General features: G+C 39.6%; 1 protein-coding gene across 7 annotated transcripts in view; it reads right to left on the reverse strand.

The window, feature by feature from the left end:
* Window positions 1–438: 438 nt before the first annotated feature.
* The window catches only part of CTTN (cortactin), a 41,936-nt gene continuing 16,968 nt past the window's right edge, over window positions 439–25,406 (reverse strand). For 2 of the 7 annotated variants that reach the window (XM_029060048.2, XM_029060054.2), the window contains 13 exons: window positions 22,860–22,970; window positions 21,088–21,142; window positions 17,241–17,351; window positions 16,726–16,836; window positions 16,033–16,143; window positions 14,941–15,051; window positions 13,130–13,185; window positions 10,366–10,435; window positions 8,237–8,385; window positions 7,590–7,679; window positions 4,254–4,443; window positions 2,519–2,590; window positions 439–2,152 (listed from right to left, as the gene is read on the reverse strand). In XM_029060048.2, the coding sequence (XP_028915881.1) occupies window positions 2,016–2,152; window positions 2,519–2,590; window positions 4,254–4,443; window positions 7,590–7,679; window positions 8,237–8,385; window positions 10,366–10,435; window positions 13,130–13,185; window positions 14,941–15,051; window positions 16,033–16,143; window positions 16,726–16,836; window positions 17,241–17,351; window positions 21,088–21,142; window positions 22,860–22,970 (1,374 nt within the window). In that variant the 3' untranslated portion in view covers window positions 439–2,015. The remainder of the gene's footprint in view (window positions 2,153–2,518; window positions 2,591–4,253; window positions 4,444–7,589; window positions 7,680–8,236; window positions 8,386–10,365; window positions 10,436–13,129; window positions 13,186–14,940; window positions 15,052–16,032; window positions 16,144–16,725; window positions 16,837–17,240; window positions 17,352–21,087; window positions 21,143–22,859; window positions 22,971–25,406) is intronic. The other 5 variants (XM_029060050.2, XM_029060049.2, XM_029060053.2 and 2 more) reach the window with 5 other exon arrangements.

Genomic DNA, 25,406 nt, shown 5'->3' on the forward strand with positions numbered 1-25,406 from the left:
CCTGTGTAGACAATTCTCATTCCTCTACTTCTACACATTTTTATGTCCACCTCCCCTCTTAGAGTATAAGATTCTTGTGGAAAGGGAACATATCTTGTGCCTCTCTTGTACTTCCTCACACCACTAACTATGCACTCAAATGCCACTAGGACTAGTACTTCTACTAAGATTATTCCATTTACCTTGTAATTATCCCAAAACAAAGCAGAGTGATTCATTCAATAGTATTTATTGAGCACTTACTCTGTGCAGAGCACTGTACTAAGCACTTGGAATGTACAATTTACATCGAGTAAACATTCGCTATCTCAGTTGGGTGGATTCTTCGCAGCATTACTCAATTTCAGCTTAGATATTTTGTAATCAACAACAAAACAACATTGTTGATTTTTTAAACATTGTGCCACTCCTTGATACAAAATAAGCAAACACAAGATAAGCCTTTGCAAATGGTTCAAAAAGTTTATTTTGAATGTTTAATTTACAAAAAAAATCATTACCATGAGTGTCCTATGCAAAATTGGATAAAATAAATTGTGTATAAAACCCAACCCAACTTTAACCAAGCAAGTACTATGACAAATGAAAATGGGGGGGGGGGGGGAACAAAAAGACACATACATAACATTCTTCAAGGATTGTCCCAACCAGCCAAAACAAATTTCTACAGGAGGCCTTTTTTAAAGAGACAAACTGTACACCTTACTGTTTATACACATTTTTTTTTATTGGTCCAAATATCTGATTTATTAAAAGAACAATCTGCTTCCTTGCTCACTATGTCAGCAATACAATGACGTTAGTATTCTGATCATTAAAACACAAACACACAATTCACAAAGTTAGCATGTGCCACTAGTATCTTTGGTAGGGACCCTAATTTGTGTTTCAGTCCAGTCAATCACTTCTTACAATGATTTTGATGTTTGGCAAAAGAAATAAATTACTCCTTAGTTAGTAAGAAATGTACTGGTAAATTCTCGTGAACACACAGCTAAAAAACAATCATCTTGAAAGGAAAGAAGTGATATCCTAAGATTTTTTAGTGGTGTACAGATAAACATATACACACTCACACACACACACACACACACACACAGTGAAATGGTTATTCATGCAACAGGATTACTGCACAGCAGACCTGTCCTGTCAATGCACAAAGGAAGTCTGTGCCCTCACTGGTGCTATCCCTGACCCTAGAGAGTGACCACTGCATTGACTGCAGTGGAACCTCTTTTAAAATCCTGTAGCTATTAGGCAGGGGTGGGAGTTCGGACTATCTCAACTTGTGGGGGTGAGGGCAGGGAGTTGTCAGCATTCCTGGATATGCCATGGGATTTCTGGGGGGAGGGGTGGAGAAATCAACAGCTAAAAGAGGAAAGGGAAAAGAATGGAATAATTCATGTATAACAATGAAATGATACTTGTTAGATGAAGTTTCGGAAACCACAATTCTCCAGCAGACCATCTAGCGACTACTATATTCTCCTGGCAATATGCCAAGATAACAGTATTTAAGTTTCTACATCTTCATTGCTTTTTCCCCCCTAAACATTGTGGAATTAGACACGCCTCCATACTTAAAGGAGAGTATACATGCAGAACACCTGCAGGCCATTTTAAAATTGCTAAGATTCCGACATAGGTTTACTGGATTTTGGGTGAGTGTGGTTGCTTACACTGATGTAAACATGCATTTCTATATATATATATATTTTACCTGATGAGAACTGGCAGATCTTGTAATGGCTTATTGTGACAATCATCTGATTTGGCAAAAATGAAAATACCTTAAATGCATCAAAAAACCATTACCATAGTCCTCCACGGAAACAAAAATTGCAATAGATCAGCAACTTCTGTGGCATAAACATCTTTAAAAGCTTCAGCAAAGTATTAAATATAAAAGCAAAATGTAAATACCCTCTCCACCTTCAAAGAAGCATGATTTGTAGTGTAAAAATCAAGATTTGCTAACTATGATGGCATTAAGGCATAATTGGTGGGTAATCTTCTTAGTGTCTCAGCTCAACATAATTTGCTGGGAACAGCCCGTATCTGCCTTTACAAACTCCTCTCCACCAGCCATCGTCAATCATTTCGATGTTTGTGATGATGTCATCAGGGTCAAAGGAAATCTCATCATCACCCGCTGAGGAAAAGGAGGAAAAAGAGAATCATTAAAACAGAATGCATCCTTCCAGTGATAGAAATAGGCTGGCTACCATGAAAGACAGGAATCCAATTAGATAATCATGTCTCTAGCCTGAAAAGAGTGATATAAATGAAAACAGCTCTCTTTATATGAATTTATAAATATAAATGAGAACTCATTTTTTTTCCATGGATCCAAACTGATCCAAGGTTTTCTCAGTTGTAAAGGGGGAAAGATTTCCAGAACATAAATTGAGATTTCCAGAACATAAATTGACACAAAATATATGTTCAAGTTAGAAATGTCCAAATTACAAAATTGATGCCAAAACAAAACTCCAAACAAGCCTCATGGTTTGCTTACCAGCCTGGTAATCATAGAGGGCTATGGCTGTAATTCCAAGGTCATTTTCATATTCATCATAGGTATTTTCCTCTAGAAAACAAAAAGCAGTGCTATGTATTACAAAAATCAATTCTCTCTTTTACTTCTCAGACACAAATACATGGTGGTCTCGTGGGTCTCAGGAAGCAAAACCAACCGAGTGTATTTTTTCATTCTAGAAGACAATGTTGGGGATGGGGGAAAAGTTAGGGCAGTAGAAGAGGTGAAACTGGAAAAACGGTAGAGCTGAAAGATGTCAAGAATCAAATGCAGATGCTGCCAACTTCTAGCAGGTATTCTGGGGCTTTCTAGCTACCAAGGGGAGACAAGGGAACCGGGGCAGGCTTTGACAATCCCTTACAGCCTGCCTCTGCCACTTGCTGTGCCCAAATTCCCTGCAGCAGTCCTGGCTCTTGTCCCCGCCCCCCCACATTCTCCTTTGATCAGTCCGGGTAGTCAAGGAGGGCAAGGCGACCGGAAGCCGGAAATGGCAGCGGCAACTGGAGCTCCCTGTGGGAGTGTGGTTCACACCCCACCCACTTATCCCCGAACCTCCCTTCTGAGACAACATGACAGCCATCTGTGGTTACTGATGCCTGATTTAAAAGTTGGGAAACAATGACAAAAAAAATAGAAGCAGGGGGGCATTAGGGGAAGAGGGGAGAGAGAATCTAATGAAAACAATTTGGATCATACCCATAAGTAATCAGCACCATATTTTATGCAGTTCACTGATTAAGGTTACAAAAGAACTGAACCAGCTCTGCATTCGACTGTCCCTCCCATTAGATTATACACTCAGATATCGCCTTTTGACTTCCCGCATGTGGTTTCTCAGCTTCTAGAACAAGGCTCTGCAGAGAGTACATGTTCAAATTCTGTTAATAAATTATAGCGGGAAGAAAGTTTCATACTCAATTTGCCTAGGAATATATAAGATAAATAAGAACATACATAATAAACACGTATTCTGGGACTTCAGCCACTAAAGTTTATAAAATTTTAAAACTTCGTTCTGAGTCCCACAAACCACAAAAACTATACAGAAAATTGAGGATTTAGAAGTTCTAGTCTCTCCTTTTGGGAAATAACACAAATACCCATTGCCCTAAGGAACTTTTAGACAATGTATTTTTCCCTCCTCCTTCCAATCTTTTCCCTCGTCATAAACAGATTTTCATCCTTAATAGTCCATCCCCTGCCTCAAAATAAAAAGAAAAAAAGAGGAAAGGAGAGTCCATACAAACAACCCACTATTTGGGACACTGATCAAGAAGAATACTTTAACATGGAACCCCTGCCTCAAAAATGAGAAGTTTTAAATGAGAGTCAATATAGAGTGGCTCCTATTTTCCTACCAACCATCTTCAGGAGCTTCCTCATAGCTGGAAATATAAGTACGAACATCCTCAAGGTAGAGCAGGAAACTCATTCTGGAAAGCTGAAAGATAATTTTACAAAGAAAGAAGCAGCTCTACAGTAAGGGAAGAGTAAACTCTTTGTGGGCAGGGAACATGTCTACCTACACTGTTATATTGTACTTTCCTGAGTGCTTGGGACAGTGCTCTGCACAAGGTAAGCATTCAATAAATTTGACTGATTGAGAGTAAAGCAGAGATGCCAACAGCAGCAGTGTATATTCTCTGCCCTTTGTCTTTCCAGTGTTTTAACTAGGCTCAGCCCTAGACAAGACGAAATACTGTCCCACCAGTACCTGCTTGATAGCGCCTTGCCGAATCTGTGGCTTCATAAACAGTCTCAGGCTCATAGGCCAATTCCCGCTGGCTGATAGCTTCTTGGTAGTCAGAATGCTCTGCTTGGTAGTTAGCTTCTGGTTCATGCCCAGCTGAATGTGCTGAAATGGGGCTTTGACGAGTTGGGTCTGACTTGTAAGGAGTTGCGTCCTAAAGAAGAGAAAAAGCTAAGTCTTGTGTCCTCATTTTACAGAAAGTAAAAACTCAAGTGCAACAGAGATGTACAAATCCCTTCCCCTGCCCCTTAGTGCTACAGAGAAAGTCATATAAATGCATCAAACATCTCTAGGATTTATGAACTTATTTATGCCCATCCTCAGCACCTTTATATATACATCTGCTCAATTATGTTACTATTTAGAATCCATCCATGTATTCCATCATATTTATTGAGGGCTTACTGTGCGTAGAGCACTGTACTAAGCGCTTGGGAAGTACAATTCAGCAACAGATAGAGACAATCCCTACCCAACAACGGGCACAGTCTAGAAGGGGGGAGTCAGACAACAAAAGAAAAGTACAAGTAACCACAGGCATCAATTGCATCAATATAAATACAATTATAGATATATGCACATCATTGATAAAATAAATAGAATAATAAATATTGTACATATATACACCCAAGTGCAATGGGTGGGGAGGGGGTTGGAACAGATGGAGTAGGGACGATGGGGAGGGGAAGAGGAGAGTAGAAGAAAAGGGGGGCTTAGTCTGGGAAGGCCTCCTGAAGGAGGTGAGCTTTCAGTAGTAAGAAATAGTTTTATAACCTTCTTCCGTTAGTACAGTCTTGGTAGGCAGAGAATGGGCAACTCTGCTCAGTACTTCCCAAACGTTTAGTACAGAACACTGCACCAAGTGGGTGCTCAACAAACACAAATATCACTAAGTGCTAGTGGAAGAAAATTGATTAAGTATAAAATAAAACTCAATTTCTAGAGAATGCCAGAATTACATTTGGTTCTGCCAAAACTCATGTTTTCAACATGCTTTTTGACTAGAACATTGTTAAGGAATTAGGTAAATGTTCTTTCTACAACATGAGCTTGCTTGGACACAGCATATAATGATGTCAGAAGAAATGACTTATGAATAAGCACCTGGCACTGGACCAGTGAACATTTTCACAGCCTGAGTACTTCTTAACCCAGGGTTCTGCAAGAACAAAACCCGTGCACTACCGGATAACCGGGGGAGTGTGCTGAAATGAAATAAATCTAATTTTGCAGATGAAGTTGAGGTAGGTATGGAGAATAGTATTTGTTTAAGCGCTTACTATGTGTCGGGCACTCTACAAAGAACTGGAGTGGAAACAAACACCAGAAAAACGAAAACCAGAAAGCAAAATGCCAGTTCAGAGGGTATCGCTCAGTGCTGGAGGGGTAAAAGACTTCGTGGCAGGGCTTAAAGCTGGAGTGAGGGGAGCGCAGAGTGCCACTAGGGCAAGGGGGGAAGAGAGGAGGAAGTGAAGCCCAGCAAAGGGAGGCTAGAGCTGAGCTAAAACTGGTCTAATCCTTTTATTATCACCAAAGCAGCAGGTCAAAGAGAAGTTCTAGCTCACTTTCACAAGCGGAAGTTCTCTCTTAACTGTGAAAAGGGTCCATCCATTTGGATCTGAAGCCTTTGGGCGATTGGTATCCACCCCACCCACAGCCCCAATGCACAGAAATATTAATATTTGTCTCCCTCTCTAGACTGTAAGCTCATTGTGGGCAGGGATGTGCCCACCAATTCTGTTTTACTTGCCCAAGCACTTAGGGCAGCGATCTATACATAGTAAGTACTCAATGACTACAAATGATTGATTAGGGAAAAAGAAGAAGGGGCCATAGTGATAGCTAACAACTGCATATTGTGTGCAGTAATTCATCAAGGTCAAGGACCATGTCCCCTTCTCCTGTTGTATGTTTCTAAGCTCCTAGTCAGTGCTCTACAAACCACGGAGGTGATGTAGTATCCCGCCAAAGATGAGCCTAAATCCTGAGACATCAGGACCGAGAGCCTGAATGAAGGAATTTTAGTGACAGCGATTCACAAATCGCCACTTGCCCTCTCTCATCCGTGTCAGCCACGTTTTTTGCTGGAGAAGGGGTGCAGTGGGTGAATAAGTGGGTTAGGGTCCTGAATGCTGCAACAATCATGGACAGTTTATGTACGAGACACATATAGGGCTGACCAAATTGAGTGCTAATGAAACAAAGTTCTCCAGATTCACATGTTTGTTGTCCTGATTCAAACTGTGAGACCTGTAGAACTTTTTCCCCTGAACCATCTGGGACCATTTACACATCTGAGAAACTGAGGGATGGAGTACAAAGATACTTAATCCTATAGACTCAGAATTTTCCTTTACCCTCTAGACTATAAACTCATTGTGGTTAGGGAATATGTATACCAACTGCTCTATTTTTCTCTCTCAAGGTATTAGTACAGTGCTCTGCATAATGTATCACAATCTAGCAGGCAGCTGCCTTGTAACACACAAAAAGGGCTCAATAAATACTACTGATGATAATGAAATAATTCAATCGATATTTATTGAGCGCTAACTATTTGCAGAGCACTGTACTAAACACTTGGGAAAGCACGGTACAATAGAGTTGGTAGACACAAAAGCTGCCCACAAAGAGTTTACAGTCTAAAGGGGGAGATGATAACACATTAAATTACATATAGGAAAATGGCAGAGTGCAAGATTATATTCGTAAGAGCTGTGGGACTGAGGGTGGGGTGAATAACAAATGCTTAATGCTTACAGATATAAGGACACAGGTGACACGAAGGTTGGGGAAATGAGGGCTTAGTCAGGGATGGCTTCTTGGAGGAGATGTGGTTTTACTGATTGACTTGCAGTCAAAGGTATTTATTGAGCACTTACTCTGTACAGAGCACAGTACTAGGGACTTGGGAGAGTACAACAGAGTAGGTAGGCATAATTCCTGTACAAAAAGCTTACAGATTAGAGGGAGGGGCGAAACAGTTCCCTGCACAATTGGCTTTCAGTTTGGACCAAGTCACTGAAAGACACATCTAAAAAGATCACGCAGTCTGAAATGGTTCACTATTGTAATGCTTCCCAAGCAACACAAAGACACTGATTGTTAATTACGCTTGTTTCAATATTAAGGATGCATCTATCCATGGGTTAACTGTCAAACGCTAACTGTTTGAGTTTTTGGGTTAAGGGTTAATTCCCTTCTGGTCACGAGTATTAGCACTAAGATTTTTAACCATGTATCCCATCTAAAATGACAGCACTAATTTCCTCTTGAGTTGAAGAACATGCAACAACTAACCTCATACACTGGGCTGGAAGGCTGCTTTTCCTCAGCTGACTGTTGGGTGGGAGATGGTGGTGGAGTTTGTTTTTTGGCCTTGGCTTGTTCCTAGAGATAGCAAAAAATAATAAGCAGAAATTGGAAGGTATCACCTCATATAAACTTTAAGGGTTATGGAGCTCACAACCTTAATGGATGGCTTTTCTTCAGCTACAGTCAAGAGAAATGTCTAAATTAAGCCCCCTCAGAACTCTGGGTCCAAATAAGTAAACCACAAAGTTTAATGCACAAGTTTTCTGTGAAAGAAAATACAAATGTTCCTTACAGTGAAAATTTGATCATGGCCCAGAAAAGGATTAATTTTTTTTAGCAATAATATAACACTTCACAAATACAGAAATGAGAACTACCTCCTAAACACCAGGAAATAATGAAATAATGTTGGTATTATACGCCAATTTTATGAAAAGGAAGCAGGCAGACGCAAGGTCCCGTTCAGATTTGGGATTCCATGACTCCGCACTGTTGAACATTCCAATCTTTTTGAGTGAGGGAACCACCCTGCTCCATTTGGGAATGCTTTGTGTTAGCTACTGACCAGAAGAGTTGCACATCTATATAGAATACAAAGTGCCGCACCAGAATAATGAGAAGGCTTTACTAACTTCTAGTTTTTTCCGGGCCTCTTCCTGTTCCTGTTTCTCTTTGGCCATCCTCTGTGCTCTCTCTGCTTCTGCCTTCTTTCTATCTTCTTGTTCCTTTTCTTTAGCTAGGTTTTCAAAGTTTGCTCTGATGTTGCTTGTTTTGTTGTTCACTAAATATGGAGAGTAAAAGTTTTGGATGCCAAAATGTTAGTAACCAATGATCTGCTCAAAAGTGCTACAATACAGAGACTAAAATCACTTCTACAAAACCCGTTCTAAAAGCTGTCCATTCACATCTTATAACTTTTGCAATTGTACATTTGAAAAACTGGCTTTGCTCAGCCCAAGAACTTCTAATTTCAATCTGAGAATACTGACTTCAAAACAAATTGTTCTTTCTTTGGGACATGCAATAAATCAACCTGCTGAGCATGGGTGGCAGCATCTTTTCATTTTATTTTGTGGCAAAGGAGTGAATTCCAAATCCCAGTGAAAAGACGCTGGCATTAGGGGGGCTAATGTCCTCAGAAAATGGCAATTTAAAAATTTTACTGGGTCCTAGGTGATACATGATATAGGCCACCATTTTGAAAAACATCTTGGGAGACAGTAAGTTTTACTAAAAATAATACCAATAATTATAAGGGAACAAGTCTACCAACTGCGTTATACTACAGTCCCAACGTTTAGTAAATAAGCACTCAAAAAATAAGATTGATTGATGATAATTAAGGATTTATGTGCCAAACATTCTGTTAAGCACTGGGGCAGATACAAGATAATCAGCTGGCACAAGTCTCTTTGACACATGGAGCACACAGTGTAAGAGATATGGGACACAGGTAGCCACTGCACAGCGATGATCTCTGATTGTCCCCGTTTTCTGAGGTGGACGACCGGACTTGCCCTTGCACTTAAGGCCTCTGAAGGGATTTAAAAGTTTCCAAACAGGGCCGAGAAAACCCAAAATACCACTTTGCAGCTAGTAGCACTTTCAAAGCCTGTTCCCTTCTTTCTTTTTCATATTTGTTAAGTGCTATGTGCCAGCCACTGTACTTAGAGGTGAGGGAGACACAAGCTAATCAGGTTGGACACAGTCCATGTCCCACTTGAGGCTCACAGTCTTAATCCCGGTTTTACAGATGAGATACCTGAGGCCCAAGGGAAGTGACTTACCCAAGGTCAGCGCAGACATGTGGCGGAGGTGGGATTAGAACCCAGGTCCTTCTGATTCCCAGGCCCATGTTCTATCAACCAGGACACCCTGCTTCTCCCTTCTAGTCCTCATCCATTTTAAAATCATGGTCCCCTCTCTGCCGCCATGCACAAACTGAAAAGTTGGCACCTCTGGTAGGGAGAGTAGCCAATATCCTCTGCATTTTACAAATGAGGAAACTGAGGCACTAAGTGACTTCCCCAAAGTCATATAGCAGGGTAGTGGTAAACTGGAACTGGAAGCTGAGTCTTCTAAATCCCAGACCCTTGCTTTTTTTCACTATGACAGCTGCCTGCCAGTCCTCTAGACCTTAAATTCGTTATGGGCCAGGAACATGCCTGGTAATTCTGTTTTACTATACTCTCCCAAGCGCTTAGTACCATGCTCTGCACATAGGAGTGCTCAATAAATATGATCTGATTGATTGACGGCATATAATTGTTTAGCTGTAAAAGGCAAGAGCTTGTACAAAGACAGAAAAACTCTGTGACAAATACCACCAATCCCTAATTTAACTGCACTTCATTTTCCTCCTCCTTATAGCTTGCTCTTCCCACCAGGTGGATAGACCCTTTTAAAATTTACATTATTAATGTTAAAAGCTAGAGCTGATTTCAAACTACTTGGTTAATGCCTTTGAAACAAGCAGGAACATGTTTTTAATCCAAATATGCATCTGCACTAGCTTTAAAATTCTATTTGTTTTGTATGTTTCATAAATATTAAGCTTTTCAGAACAGAATTTTCTAGGATAAACAGATATTTCAGTTCCAAGTTTTTCTTTTTTGGAAACAGCTACCTCTGTTTATAAGACTAGCTGAAGTAGGAACAGCCCGAAATTATTGTACATCGTGGTAAATTCTCACTTGATATTTGATTTGGAAAGTTTTGCAACAGAATTCTGAATCCTATGGGGAAATATCTTATATCTTACCAGCTTCCACCGGCAGGGTCTTCTGATAAGTAGATGATACCTTTGAAACATCTTCAAAGGTTGAAGCATTCTAGGGCAAAAAAGGAGACAACATCAGAAAATACTGTGGGTGTACTATTCTCTGTGGGCTTTGTAGGAAAAGATCTATGGTTTCTTTTGAATGGAAGAGAGCAGCGTGGATCAGTGGAAAGAGCCCAGGCTTGGGAGTCAGAAGTCATGGGTTCCAATTCCGGCTCTGCCACTTGTCAGCTGTGTGACTGTGGGCAAGTCACTTAACTTCTCTGTGCCTCAGTTACCTCATCTGTAAAGTGGGGATTAAGACTGTGAGCCTCACGTGGGGCAACCTGATTACCCTGTATTTACCTCTGTGCTTAGTACAGTGCTCTGCATATAGTAAGCGCTTAACAAATACCAACATTATTATTACCTTCTGAAAGGACCAAGCATTTAAAATTATTCTTGTGGCCTCTTGATATTTCAGCCCTTGTAATCAAAGAGAGGCTTATTGCCTCCCCCACTTTTCTAATCCTAATTAATCTTGAGTAGGAGGACACCATGGGGGGTTGGTGGAAAGGGGGGATCCATAATAATAATAATAATGATGATGGTGGTATTTATTAAGAGCTTACAATGTGCCAAGCATTCATCTGAGTGCTGGTAGATACAGGGAAATCAGCTTGTCCCATGTGAAGCTCACACTTTTAATCCCCATTTTACAGATGAGGTAACTGAGGCACAGAGAAGTTAAGTGACTTGCCCAAGGTCACACAGCAGACAAGTGACAGGGTCGGGATTAGAACCCAGGACCTTCCAACTCCCAGCCCGGGCTCTTACCATTAAGTCACGCTGCTTCTCCATACCGACTGAGGTGGTTTAGCAGGGTAAGCTAAAGCCACAAAGGAAGGTGTTGGCTCACTCAGCAAAAACTCTGAAGTCCCAACAGTAGCTACAGACAATTTTCAGGAGTTCTTTCCCTTCACAGAGAATATTAGAGTACATATTAACAGGGAGAGAAAACCCTCATCATTCTAACATGAGGTCAGAATTTCAGAAACAAGATAGCTGATACAGATGATTGCAATTTCCAGTGGGCAGGGTCACAGTATGTTGAATTTGATTTTAGAAGTCCATCTAGGACATTCAGTTAATCAATCAATCTTATTTATTGAGTACTTTGTGTGTGCAGAGCACTGTACTAAGTGCTTGGAAGAATGCAGTACAATCAGACACATCAAAATCATTTTTTTAATTACTCAATTAGACTGTGAACCTCAACTGGGACAAAGACTGTGTCCGACCTGTTTAAATGTACCCTAGCATTTAGAACAGTGCTTGACACACAGTTAGTGCTTAACAAATACCACAGTAAGAATACTCCAATTTAAAATTTTATTTGTAATCTCGACGTAAGTATGGATGATGAATGGACCTATTCCATTACTGTTGTGTACTTTTGATTTTACACTGCCCTATGTTGGATAAGAATTGCTTTCCCATCATATTACCCACTTTTTATTTTTACAGAAACACGTGATTAAGGTGGGGAAGGGGAGAATCTTTCGAAGGAATCAATTACTTAGAGGGGCTTCGATTAGAAGACATTTTATGGACTTCGAACCAGGCTAGAAAGCCCAAAGTTGACTGACCAGTGTGAAAATCAGTGTGAAGGTAATTTCCACCTTCAAAAACATTCACCATCTTATTTCACAATGACAGCTACTGGAAAAGGAATATTTATCTAAATAAAATAATAATTTCAATACTTGCTAAGCACTTACTAAATGCCAAGTACTGTTCTAAGAGTACAAGTTAATCAGGATGGATACAGTCTAAGTAGGACGGAGTAGAATTAATGAGAATGTGTTTATTGTTGTACTGTACTCCCCTAAGCGCTTAGTACAGTGCTCTGCACATAGTAAGTGCTCAGTAATGCTGTGAGAAACAGCATGGTATAGTGGATAAAGCATGGGCCTGGGAGTTGAAAGGTAATGGGTTCTAATTCCAGCTCTGCCATTTGTCTGCTGTATAACCTTGGGCAAATCACTTCACTTCTTTGTCCCTCAGTTACCTCATTCGCAAAATGGGGATTGAGACTGTGAGTCCCATGAAGGACAGAAACTGTGTCCAAACTGACAATCTGGAATCCACCCAGCACTTAGTACAGTGACTGGCACATAATAAGTGCTTAACAAATACCATAATAATAATAATGATAATTGATTACTATTGAATGAATGAATCCCCATTTTATAGATGAGGAAACTGAGGTACAGAAATTAAGTGACTTGCCCAAGGTCACACAGCAGACACTTGGCAAAGCCAGGATTAGAACCCACATCCTCTGACTCCCAGGCCCTTGCTCTTTTCTCTAGGCTATACTGCTTCTCAACCCACCAACTAAATGCATCAATAGTCTTAGACTGAAAGGTTACTTTTGGCAGCCTGAGAGAAATTCAAACATTTCAGTTAAAACAATCAAAAACAGCCACAATCCAGGAAGCTGAAGTACCTAAAGTGCCACCTCATTTTGAATGAGGGAGATGAGGCCATCAGAAGGTGTGAAGCAATTATTCAAAAGTTTTAGCAGGGAACCTACTGGTCCACTGATAGGACAAAATCTTGAAGCAAGAGAAATTTCCATTTAATTTGTAGATTTCTAGGAAAGGTCTAGCTGAAAAATTTACTCCTATGATTTCATGATTCATGACCTAATGCCCCCCAAATTACTAAATCCAATATCGATATGTTCTTTTAAATAACTTACCTTATCCATTCTATCTTTCTGTACACCAAATTTTCCACCAAATCCCTTGGAATAATCTGAAACAGGGTAGAATAGCATTTCATTTTAGGTTAGACAAATGCAAGAGCTGTTTAAACAACAAATACATGCATATAGTTCCATTAAACAGCCAAGGGAAAAATACACTGAGCACAACATGCACACACACAAACAAACGCACACACACACACCCCAAATGGCTCTATACTTGCAAGACAGGTGACATTCCTTTCCAAGATAGTACACAAGCAGATGAAAAATAGATAAATGGCCATAAAGCATGCTTTTTGCATTCTTCTGAAGAAAAGATAAGGATCTGTGTTAACAGAAAATAAGCAAAGAGTAAAGAAACTGGAGCCCTTCGCAATGCATCACTTCAATAGCACAGCCTTGTACACACTAATTGTTTCTTTGACAAAATTTAATTTATTAGGCTTTTTTATGGCTTAAGTGGACCAAGGTGTTTAATAATACATTTCTTGATTATTGGATTGGGAATAAATCCAAATCCAATTAATTCCATCAATAAAATACTTGGGTAAACTCCTTGTGGGCAGGGGACTGTGTCTACCAACTGTTGTAGTCTACTATCCCAAGTGCTTACTACAGTGCTTTGCACCCAGTAAGTGCTCAATAAATCCCATTAACTGCTTGGGTAGTAGCTACTGATGAAATTGCTACCTAGCTCTAATTTCATGCAGACTCGGTCATCTGAACAATGATGATCCAATAGTAAAATCATGCATTTGGCAACAAAAACACAAAGTGCAATCACTTTACCTCTCCTGGACACCTGCCATGTATTTCTACTAATGTTTACATGAAAATGAGACTCTAACCTGTGACCTGGAAATTAGGAAGCTGCTCTTTTCCCAAGCAAATGTCTAGGTCCTAAAATGGGGGCCTGAATGTTTAGTGGCATAAGAACACTGCTCTACACAATGGTTCAGAGATGACTGAACAGACTTTCTCCTGTTCTCACACCAATCCCAAATCCAGCAACTTCTACCTTCTACCTGTATTTCTATGGGATCTGGATATGGTGTCATAAAGAATTTTAACAAACAAAAAAATACTACAGCCTTGCACACAACAAACAAAACTAAGAAAAAACACAAAAATACTTCTCTTCATAACTAAACTGGTAGCCCATTTTGGCCTAATTAAGAGAGACATGGATCTAACATGCATTTAGCATCTGCTTGTCAATCCCCTCCCTTCTCAAACAAGATTTACCTGTAGTGGCAGGTTAAACTACAATCAAGCAAAATAAGGTTGTTGGCTTGTAAACATACCATTTTATAAAATTAGTAGGAGGATTATCCACAGAACACAAGTTTTAAATCTCATTTCAGGATTTAAGTGGACAACTAGAATACACTAGAAATTTTAGTCTCCATAATCGATTATTGTTTACTGAAAACAGACTTCAAAATTTACCAGGACTTCCTTTAACTGTCTGTCAAAATGAAACACTTGGGTTCTATCTGGCTTAAAACAACAATACATTTCTGGGCCTATGAAATTCTTTTGGGCTCTACTGACACCTTTTGAGGGAAATAGCAAAATTCTGGAGAGTATATGATTAACCCTGTTGCTATTTACTGGCTCTCAGTCAATTGGGCTTAGCTTTTTTTTCCAAAAAGGCTTAAAAAGTAGTATCCCCACTGCCGCCAAAAAAGTTAATCTGCTTATGGCACATGCATTTATGTGACACTTGTTAACTAAGGTCTGTGCTAGAAGTGGCTGCACCGCTAAGGAAAGTTACAATTGGAGCTGATATGCAACTCTGCCTTTCTGAGACTCGTGCTTGGCCAATTTTTCCTTGTACTCAAACCCCACAGCAGATGAGTCCTGCCTCTCGGACTGAACACCGAATTTCCCTCCGAAACCACTCTTATAATCTGAAAATCCAACAGGTGAGAGTGGAGAAAATAACCAAGAGAAGAAAACACAGGTACAGTTAGAAACATGTGGATCTGAAAGTACTGAATACATTTTTTAGAGAAAATAGGAGAACCACCCTCAGGGATTCTTCAATTCCTAAAGCAATCTAAATTACAAGCCATTTTTAAGACTCAAACCCCAAATTTCTAAATTATAGATAAGTTCAATTTCGGGGGCATAAAAAGTTTTAAAGACTTCAGTTTTCAATAAGGTATGGGCCAACACCGTTTCATTTTTAAGCACTACCACACTACAGCTTAACTTTTTTATTTTAAAACTATGTTTCTGACATGACTACTTTCTCTCTATGTGTGGAGACACGTATTGTACATACAAAGCATTTTTGACAACAGGAATAAAGTAAAACACAGCAACGTTTACCACACATTGTAGTTCTTTGTTCTAAAGTAACATGGGCTAAACTTGCCTTTGCTGCTTTATGGGAGAACTGTCTACTCTAGATGTTCTACCCCCAAAAGTTAGCACAAAGGCACTAGGTTTAAAAATTGACTGTAAACAAATTGTTGCTTTTTCCAGCTGTTCTGAACAGAAAATACTGATTTGAGTCCTCTTTATATTGGAAGGCCAATTACAATAGGTAGAACATGAAGATGCTGGAAACTAGAACGTAGGAGTGATATTTGGCAAATAAAGGTTTGCCTCATGCAAACCTTCAAACCATGGAAAATGGGAGTTCATTATTCCCAAACATTAATAGATGCTGCTGCAATAATAGCAATTTCCGTAACACGGAAATCTTTTCAGCTCTGCAGTTAATAAAGGTTATATCAAGTGCAAAAGGCAAGAGTCTTTTGGGGCACTGCAGGAACCACAAAGGACAATTTCAAATAAGTAAAGACAAGAAAATCCCCTGTGATTGACCTATGAATAAAAAGTATTTCAAAGTGGCTAAAATGAGTTTAGTGAAATGAATATACCTTTTTGGGATTCATGCAGCTGTACTTTCTCTTGATGATCCCAGCCAAGTGCACATTTGTCTTGTCTGTCTGTCTGCACACCAAATTTTCCTCCAAACCCTTTCACATAGTCTATATACATAATAAAATGCCACAAATCATTACCAATGGGTCCATTGGGGAAAATATTAAGCTTGAATTACAATAACTCATTTAAGTTGGTTTCTGCATTCCACCATTTCCTTTCCTAGTTCCCACAGAAAAATACTATCCATTCAAATAAATGACCATTACACTGACAGGGTGATAAGTCCCTCATTACTTTGAATGACAAAGAAAAAAATCAAAATTATCCACTTAGACTCAATACTTTTCAAAGTTCATATAAGACACAGACAGGGCCCCACACAAGAAAAGCAGTCCAAACACATGCAGCTCAAAACATGAAGTATTAAGCTCCATGGTTTCACCACAAAGAGCACAAACATGCTGTAAACTCAAGGCATGGCTATTAAGTTTACAAACTATACTGATTTTTAAAAGCAAAATAGGTATATGTAACAAATTTAAAAATTACTCAAATATAGTGTTTTCAAGATACATTCCAAAAAAAGGAGCGGTAAGAAATAAATTTATCTTGTTTGAATAGTTTCAAGTAGCTTGAAAGAGCTAGGAATAAATGGTTGAGTATATTAGTAATAAAGCTGAAGAAACCTTTCTGCGATTCATGTTTCTCTGTTTTGCCTTGATACTCAAAACCAACTGCACTTTTGTCCACTTTGTCCTTGTCAACACCATATTTACCACCAAAACCTCTGGAATAATCTAAAAACAAGAGGAAGACAGATTTATTTCTTACTAAGGAGAAAAAAAAAGAAAGAAAACATATGCCACATTTTCTTCTCTCCAAGGATTATGTGAAATTAATTGACAACTACAATCTCTTTTTAAGGCTCCAATGATCACAGTAGCCACGGAAGCAAATTAAGATTAGTTTACTGAATTCTATCAAAATTTTCTATAAAAGCAGTTACAGAAGTCCCTAAAGTAAAAAGATTTCTAATTACTTTCAATTTGTTTCACTTGGAGGAAATTAAAGAACTCTACATAATTTGTGAGGCTCCAGCGTTACAAAATGTAAGGCAAAAAGAGGTCATTGTGACAATTCTACTTCTGAAATGGAGATCACCCCCCAGAGATGAAACAGACATATCCATATGGGTACAAACCTTTCTGGGATTCATGCTTCTCAGTTTTTCCCTGATAATCAAAGCCCACTGCGCTCTTGTCCACTCGGTCAGCCTGTACACCATATTTGCCACCAAAACCACTAGAATAATCTGGTGAGTGAAAACATTAAAGTATGACAACAAATAGGTTGTGTCCTCTTTCGAAACAGAGATCTCCGAACTCTTAATCTCTTCCACTAATCCCAGGCGATCATGCCCCATTTGGACTCTCTACTCAACCTCCCATATCTTGATGCACAAATCCACACCTTCAACTCCACCCTCTCTGAAAAGCTCAATTTCCTCTGTTCCTCTTTCCTTTCCATCGACTGTGTACCATAAAGCCCTCACTTGGAGCACCTCCTCAGAAAACTTCTTCAACTCTTGCGCTGTGGAGCACTCTACCTGGAAGACCAGGTACTTGGCTGACCTACGCCATTTCAAATCCATCCTCACCTTTATATCACTTTGCTTTCTCCTCCTATTAGCAACACTACGCTTCTTCCCTTATCACCTCCCATGCTCACTGCCCCTACCAATTGTTCTTCACAACTCTGTCCCGAAATTCCCAGAACCCAACCTCCTCCCTCTTCCCCCTGAAACCTTGCCAAATATTGACACAAATTGAAATCATCAAGCATTGGCTCCCCTGAATGACTCCCTCACTCCCCCAACTCCTTCCTACCCCCTCATCCACTTTTTCTTCCTACTCAGACAACTTTCAAGAGATCTCCAAACTTCTTCCAAAAATCTACTCCCTCTACCTGTACCTCCAACCTTATTCTCTCACCTTATAAAAACACTTGTACCTATTCTTTTTCCCCTCCCCATCACCACCTGCAACTGCTCACTCTCTGATGGCTCTTTCCTCTCTCCCTTCAAATGTGCCACCATCACTTGACCATCCAGCTTCATCTTCCTCTTCCTAATCCTGTCCATACTACTCAAATGATCCCAGCCTGACTATATCAGCCTCTTGGCTGACCTCCCCGTGGTCTATATTTCACTCTGCTGTCTGGATCACTCTTCTGCACACCAGCCACTCTGCCAAAAACTTCATTCCCCTCTGCATCAAGTAGAAACTACTGACCATCAACTTGAAGGCACTCAGTCAGCTTTCTCCCTTATAATTATCCTCTCTCTTCTAATATACCCAGCTCACTTGATTCATTCCTCTCAAGCCAAGCTTCTTACCGTGCCCTTTCTCATCTTCCCTGCTGCCAACCTCCTGTTGTTGCTGTCTTCCCTCCTGCCTAGAGTCCCTCCCTCTTCAGATCCAGCAGACCATTGCTCTTCCCATCTTCACAGTCCTTCTGAGATCACAACTCCACTAGGAGGCTATCCTTGATTATTTCTCATCTCCCCAACTCTACAACCCCTCCACCCTCCCACAGCATTTATGAACAAATCTTTATACTCTATTACTTCCTCCTCTCTGTAAAATTTTACTGTCTGCCTTCCCTGCTAGATTGTCAGGTCCTCGAGGGCAGGAATCATATCTATCAGTTCCATTCTATTCTCCCAAGCACGTAGTACTGTGCTCATGTTATACTATTAATTTGTATAAACTTCTATCATAAAACAAGGACTATTTTAGAGAATCATTTACCTCATAAATTGTTACAATTTTTTTTAAAATTAAAATTTGGGAAAAAGGGGTATCATACAGTGGTATTTATTGAGCACTTACTGTATGCCATGTACTGTCCTAAGCAAGTGGGAGAGTATCACAGAGCTGGTATACATGATCATTGCTCATAAGGAGCTAACAAAATAGCTGGGAAGACAATATAAGGATATGTACATAGGTGATCTGATGGGAGGGGTGGAGGTAAGTATTCAAGTGATTAGGGGTATGGACCAAAGTACACAGATGATGGAGAAGAGAGGAAGAATAAGGTGGGGAGATGAGAGGTTAATCAGGTAGTTCTTCCTGAAGGAACGAACTGGAGAGTCAAATCTCAGCAAGAAATCTCAAGTTACAGCTAGTAGCCACATTCTCATCCTCATTTTCCAGGAGCTCATAGTTGAAGCTGGTACACCTTTTAACCACTATACATAAATTTTTGAAACATTTTAGCCACTGAGTTAGCTTATTTTGGCATAGTGTCATTACAAGTAAGCACCGTAAAATGCTTTCAAGTTTAAAAGATTTTTCATTACATACACTAAGCCCTTGAGTAATAAAGGCTAAGTGTTCAAGGGTGTAGTTCTGATATGGGTTTATCCTTGAATCTCTGTCAAGTCAAAAGAAGAGAAGGATATTATTAATAATTGATAACAATAACAGTATTTACTAAGTGCTTATTATGTGCCAAGCATTGTGATGAATGCTGAGAAAGATACAAGATCATCAGAATGGACATCATCCCTGTCGCACACAATGCTGACGGTACAGGAGGGAGGGAGAACAGGTAATTTTGTCCCAATTTTGCAAATGAGGAAATGGAGGCACAGAGAAGTTAGATGACCTGCCCACATTCAAACAACAGGCAAGGGGTAAAGCCAGAACTAGAATGCAGGTCTCCTTACTTCTAGCCTTGTTGTTTTATTCTCACAAGGGCAGCATAACTACTTAATCTATGAGGATAATTCATATTTTGTCATTCAAATTATGGTTAGTCAATGATTAAAAAGTGCCTTCATGGAAAACTTCTGCCCTTTAATGTGAATATGTCCAGTTAGGTGTGCTCTGTAGCACCTATTCCAATTTCTTCCCATTTACCTTTTTGAAAAGATGGGATGACATAAAATGACAGCCTTATAAATGAGCTTGTCTAAATGTGTCAAGTTTTGGGAGAGAAAATTTACTTTCTTATAAAAGTCTTTACAAGCAAATCAAGTGTTACTTAACAAAAATCAACCACAGCTCCAACAAGAAATACAAAAACATTTTTAAGGACCATGTCTGTATAACCAACAGTGAATTGAAATACTTAAATAGAAGGAGAAGGTTAGTAATTTGCTGGTAAGGCAGACCAGCTTTTGCTCAGAATTGATTGTACAACATGTGGTCCACAGGTCCCAAGGTATGAAAAAAGACTACAGATCAAGAATTATTATTATTATTATTATGGTATTTGTTAAGTGCTTACTATGTGCCAAGCACTGTTCTTAGCACTAAATAGGGAAGCAGGCTGGCCTAGTAGAAAGAGCAGGAGGCCTGGGAGTCAGACGACCTGGGCTCTAATCCCAGCTCCATCACTTGTCTGCTGTGTGACCTTGGGCAAGACACTTCATTCTCTGTGCCTCAGTTACCTCATCTGGAAAATGGGAGGTAAGACTGGGAGCTCTCATGAGACATGGACTGTGTCCAACCTGAGAAGCTTGTATCTACAGGCTTGGGAGTCAGAGGTCATGGGTGCGAATGCTGGCTCTGCCCCTTGCCAAGCTGTGTGACTGTGTGCAAGTCACTTAACTTCTCTTTGCCTCAGTTACCTCATCTGTAAAATGGGGATGAAGACTGTGAGCCTCATGTAGGACAACCTGATTACCCTGTATCTACCCCAGCACTTAGAACAGTGCCCTGCACATAGTAAGCGCTTAACAAATACCAACATTATTATTACTTCAGTGCTTAGGTCAGTGCCTGGCTCATAGTAAGTGCTTAAGAGATACCATTAAAAAAAAGGCAACAATCATAAAAATCAAGAGCCACCTATGGTTTTCCTCAACTTCCCCAGTTTTCATCGGTTCCAGGAAAGCCAGTGATAAGTGCACAGTAAACACTGATTGCCCAAAGAATTTAAAGGGGTGATACAGCTAGTTACAAAAGATAATCTTATTTTTCTCATCAAAAACACTCTAAAGCATTTGTTTTTCCTAGAAACCAACTTGGACAGCTTACCTTTCTGTGAAGCATGCTTCTCAGTTTTACCTTGGTATTCAAATCCCACTGCAGACTGAAAAATACATACAGAAAAAAAATGACTCACGGTAAACACGACGTTTTCTTTTCCTACTACAAAGACTGGAAACTAAAGCTATCTTTTCTATTTTGATGACTAAAACAAATGCAGAACCAAAGAACATTGAATTTCTAGCATATGAACAAAAGGCTGGATTGGCTAATCCTCAACAGTATGTCCCATTTTGCGACACAACTCAAATCATACCCACAGCCAGCTCTTTCTCCTCACTCAAATCACCTCCAGTTTTCTTCTAATGCCAATTTTTAAAAATTGTCCCCTGGAGAAGCCGTGGAAATTAGCCCAGATGTAGAGACATGAAACCCAAAAAGTATCACGCTAATCCTAAAAGACATCAGGCAGCGGACATTATGACTAACATGCAATCCTCAGACCTAGACCCTTACTTCTTCAGGTTTCCATGCTTTAATAAAGACGACACCTCATTACCAAAGGGCTGATGAGTATTGCAGAAATTGCCAAAATCTGGGATAAGTTTCTTTGAGGTTTTTTTGGCAAAGCATAGTACAGGGGAACTCATGGCCATAGCACTAATAAGCTCTGTCCAGATAACCCAAAGATGGCAGTATTTTAACATATCTGAACCCTTAGAGTAGGCTGAGTTTTCCTATTCCCTATTTTCCAGACTTCCCTATTTTCCAGACCACCTTTTTCATTCTGGATAAACTGAATACTTTCCATTCTTTGGTGGATGGAAAGCCCCAGCTACTAACACTATATCTTCAAGGTACTAGGTCCAATTTAATTCATTTTTCTACTAAATAATGAATTACATTAACTGTACATGCTCAAGAAACACCATTGATTGATTTACATGAATTTTAATATTTTGCACCATTTTACAAGGACAGAGTGCATTTGAATACATAGCCAAATAAACTCTATGCGTAGGAATGAGTTTGACATGGATGGTTTACTGTTATATTAATTATAACCATTCAGAACTGTTGTGTGGTTTAAAACATTCACCTTTCTTCCATCAGGACAGTACTCTTAGCATCCTGTCATTTGGGTAAGCATTAAAAATGTGACCTCAATTTTGTTTAAACAGGCAACTAAATCTTATATATATTCTGGGGGATATACAGGGTGCACATAGTATTTACTCACATAATTGTCATGCTTTTTGCATTTTTTTTAAATACTGAAACAGGGATGGGGCAATTGAGCACCTTATTTAAGAAATAAGTCTAGCAATAAGAGGAGGAGAAAAAAGGAGGAAAGGGAGTAGGAAGTTGAAGGTAAGATGACTCTGTGACTCTTCTATTGCACCTTCAAGTGTTGCATAAACAGATATTCAAAGAATTAACTGCCCCAGGGCTTTGTTATCCCACTCTTACCCTTCTGCTCCTCCTCCTTGACCAGAGGCAGTCCTAATGAGTTAAATCCCCCCCACTGGCCTTGCTTTGTTCTGTTTTCATTGCTCTTCCTCGTCTCCCAGCAATTGTGTCTATCACTGTTCACCACCATGTGCTACAAAAAAATCTTTTATTTTTCCTTCAAAGATCAGGGTGGGACAATTATGCTACGGAGACAATTATAAGACTAAATATACATTTTTCACAGCAATATGAAGGAAACTTGCATATTTCAAAACAAAAAACAAACCCCTTAATTAATACCAGTTACCCATCCCCAAACCGTAAGAACAAAGCAGAGAAAATGAAACAATCAGAGCAACGTGACTTACTTGGTCAACTCTATCCATCTGTACCCCAAATTTTCCACCAAATCCTCTTACTGAATCAACTTGGGAACAGTGTTTTGAAAGTTTAGATTGATACTCATGACCAACAGCAGACTGAACAATAAAAATTAAATGAATATAAATTAGTATATCTGATTTGCAAAAAAAAACCAAAACACACAATAGAAACAACACAATTCTCATTTTAAAACACTTTTACCACTATTGGCAAAAAGAACAATTGGGAAGAGATGTGACTAACAAACTTAAGTAGATGAGATAATAAAAATGTATTTTTATGTAAATGAGATGTAAATATTTAACATAGTCAATTCCAGTTCTTCAAAATTCCTTCCTCCAAAAAATAAAATTTTTATTGCTCCCTTTTCCAATATATTTTCACCTGTTTTTTTTTAATCCATATTTCTACAAAGTAGGGAGAGGCAGATATTACCTCCACAGTATAAATCAAAAAATCAACTATAGTTATTGAGCATATACTGTACGCAGCTTACTATACTAAGCACTCAGGAGAATATAATACAGTAGTGGGAAGGAGACATAATTACTGCTTACACTGATCAGGCTGAGGAGGAGACCTGACCTATGAATGAGAATTCCCATTTCCATTCCACAGATCTACCCCATGAGGCAACCTATGTGAGTAATTTTCAAACTCTGGTGAATGACTCCTGTAAACAATAATAATAATAAGCACTTACTACGAGCCAGGCACTGTGCTTACATTGTGGTAGAAACAACCTACTCAGATCAGGCAACTTCTAAGGGGGAGAAATTGCTAAATGTAAAAAAAATCTATGTGTTCGGAGAAGTTGTGATATAAAATTTGGGTGCATGGAGGCAAGAGTGGAGATTTGGGAAGAGCTGTGGTACAAGGTTTGGAGGTTTTGGATATGTAAGGGTATGGAGGTTGTTTAATATCAAATAATAGATTATACAGCAGGGTGGAGGAATAGCTGAATTCTCTTTAGCAGTGGGCATACTGCAATCACACAGAAGCCAAAAAGGAATGATCTTCTAACAATGGAAGACAAATAAGGAAGCAGGGGGAAGGAGGAAGACACCCACCCCGGACTGCCTGATAAGGAGGTTTTCTAAGTACAGAGATGTGACAACTGAACTCGAGGTGCTACTTTAAAAGAAAAGCAGAGAATCCAACCAGATGAGGGCAGGGGAAATAATGTTCTACATGACCCTCAGGCCAGAAACATCCCCAGAGCAGGCAGAAATGCCCTGAGCACTCAAAATGTGACTTTGGAGATGGAGAGAGTCATCTTTGGTGGCAGGGGACTGCGGAGGAGAGTGCAATGATGGAGGGGCCGAAAGTACATCTCTGGGTTTTGGTTCTCACTCCAGGGTCACGGGACCACTGGCTAATGTATGAATCAGTGTGACATAACCATGATGCATCCATAGCTCTCACTAGTAAATGCAATGTTTTGCACTGCTTGATGTGTCAGCTCATTCTCTGGGTAACTATGCTCGGGCAGGGAGGCTGCAGGTTTTGGGGCTCAGGGACCTGAGACTATTTTTAAGGGATCACCTAGTGATGACTGAATCTGTTCCAATAACTGGCTGAAAATGTATGTGCGTATTCTAAATGATTTAAGCAGTTCATACTCTGTTTGCCTCAAAGTCCATATGTTCCCTGAGGGAGCAACCTGTGCCTTCTCTATTCCCCACCCCATAATACCCAGTCAATAGCCAATTTTCTTCAACAAAAGGATTGAAGACATGTATAACTTCAGTGATCATGTCTACCAACTCTGTTGTACTGCATTCTCCCAAGCACTTAGTACGGGGCTTTGCATACAATACATTAAGTACTCAATAAACATCGATTGATTCAAAATTTTAAAAAAACTGCCCAGAGGGATCCCTCTGAGTAATGCTGAATCAACTGTTAAGATATAGATGTAGTTTGAAAACAGCTGACAGCTCCCCAGCCTTCTTACCGCATTCCAGTAAATTGTACATACCATGATTAAGCCTTTACCAAATATACTTATAATCCTATTCTGGTCACAGAGGTGCACGAAGACTGTGTCTGGAAAACTACTTTAAATAAAATTATTTACATCTCCACATTCCTTTTGATAATGCTTCGGTCACTTTTTTTTTATTCTTAATTCTCAACAAACCATTTATGTACTACTTATAGCAATCAACAGAGCATTATGGACAATTAGTTTGAAAACGACTGAAGTTAGGCACAACCCACATTGGCAAACCCATGTGCAATCAAGGCTCTCTACTGGAAGCAATGTGCTCTCACTGAATGAGCACCGGGCTTGGGAGTCAGAGGCTCTGGGTTCTAATCCAGACTCTGCCGCTTGTCTTCTCTGTGACTTTTGGCCAGACACTTCATTTCTCTGTGCCTCAGTTTTCTCATCTGTAAAATGGAATTAAATCCTATTCTCTCCTAGTTAGACTGTGAATTTCATGAGGAACAGGGACGGTTTCTGCCCGGGTTATCTTCTATCTACCCAAGTACTTAGTACAGTGATTGGCACATAGTAAATGCTTAGC

This window comes from Ornithorhynchus anatinus, chromosome 3 (assembly GCF_004115215.2).
Source record: "Ornithorhynchus anatinus isolate Pmale09 chromosome 3, mOrnAna1.pri.v4, whole genome shotgun sequence".
Taxonomy (NCBI): Eukaryota; Metazoa; Chordata; class Mammalia; order Monotremata; family Ornithorhynchidae; genus Ornithorhynchus; species Ornithorhynchus anatinus.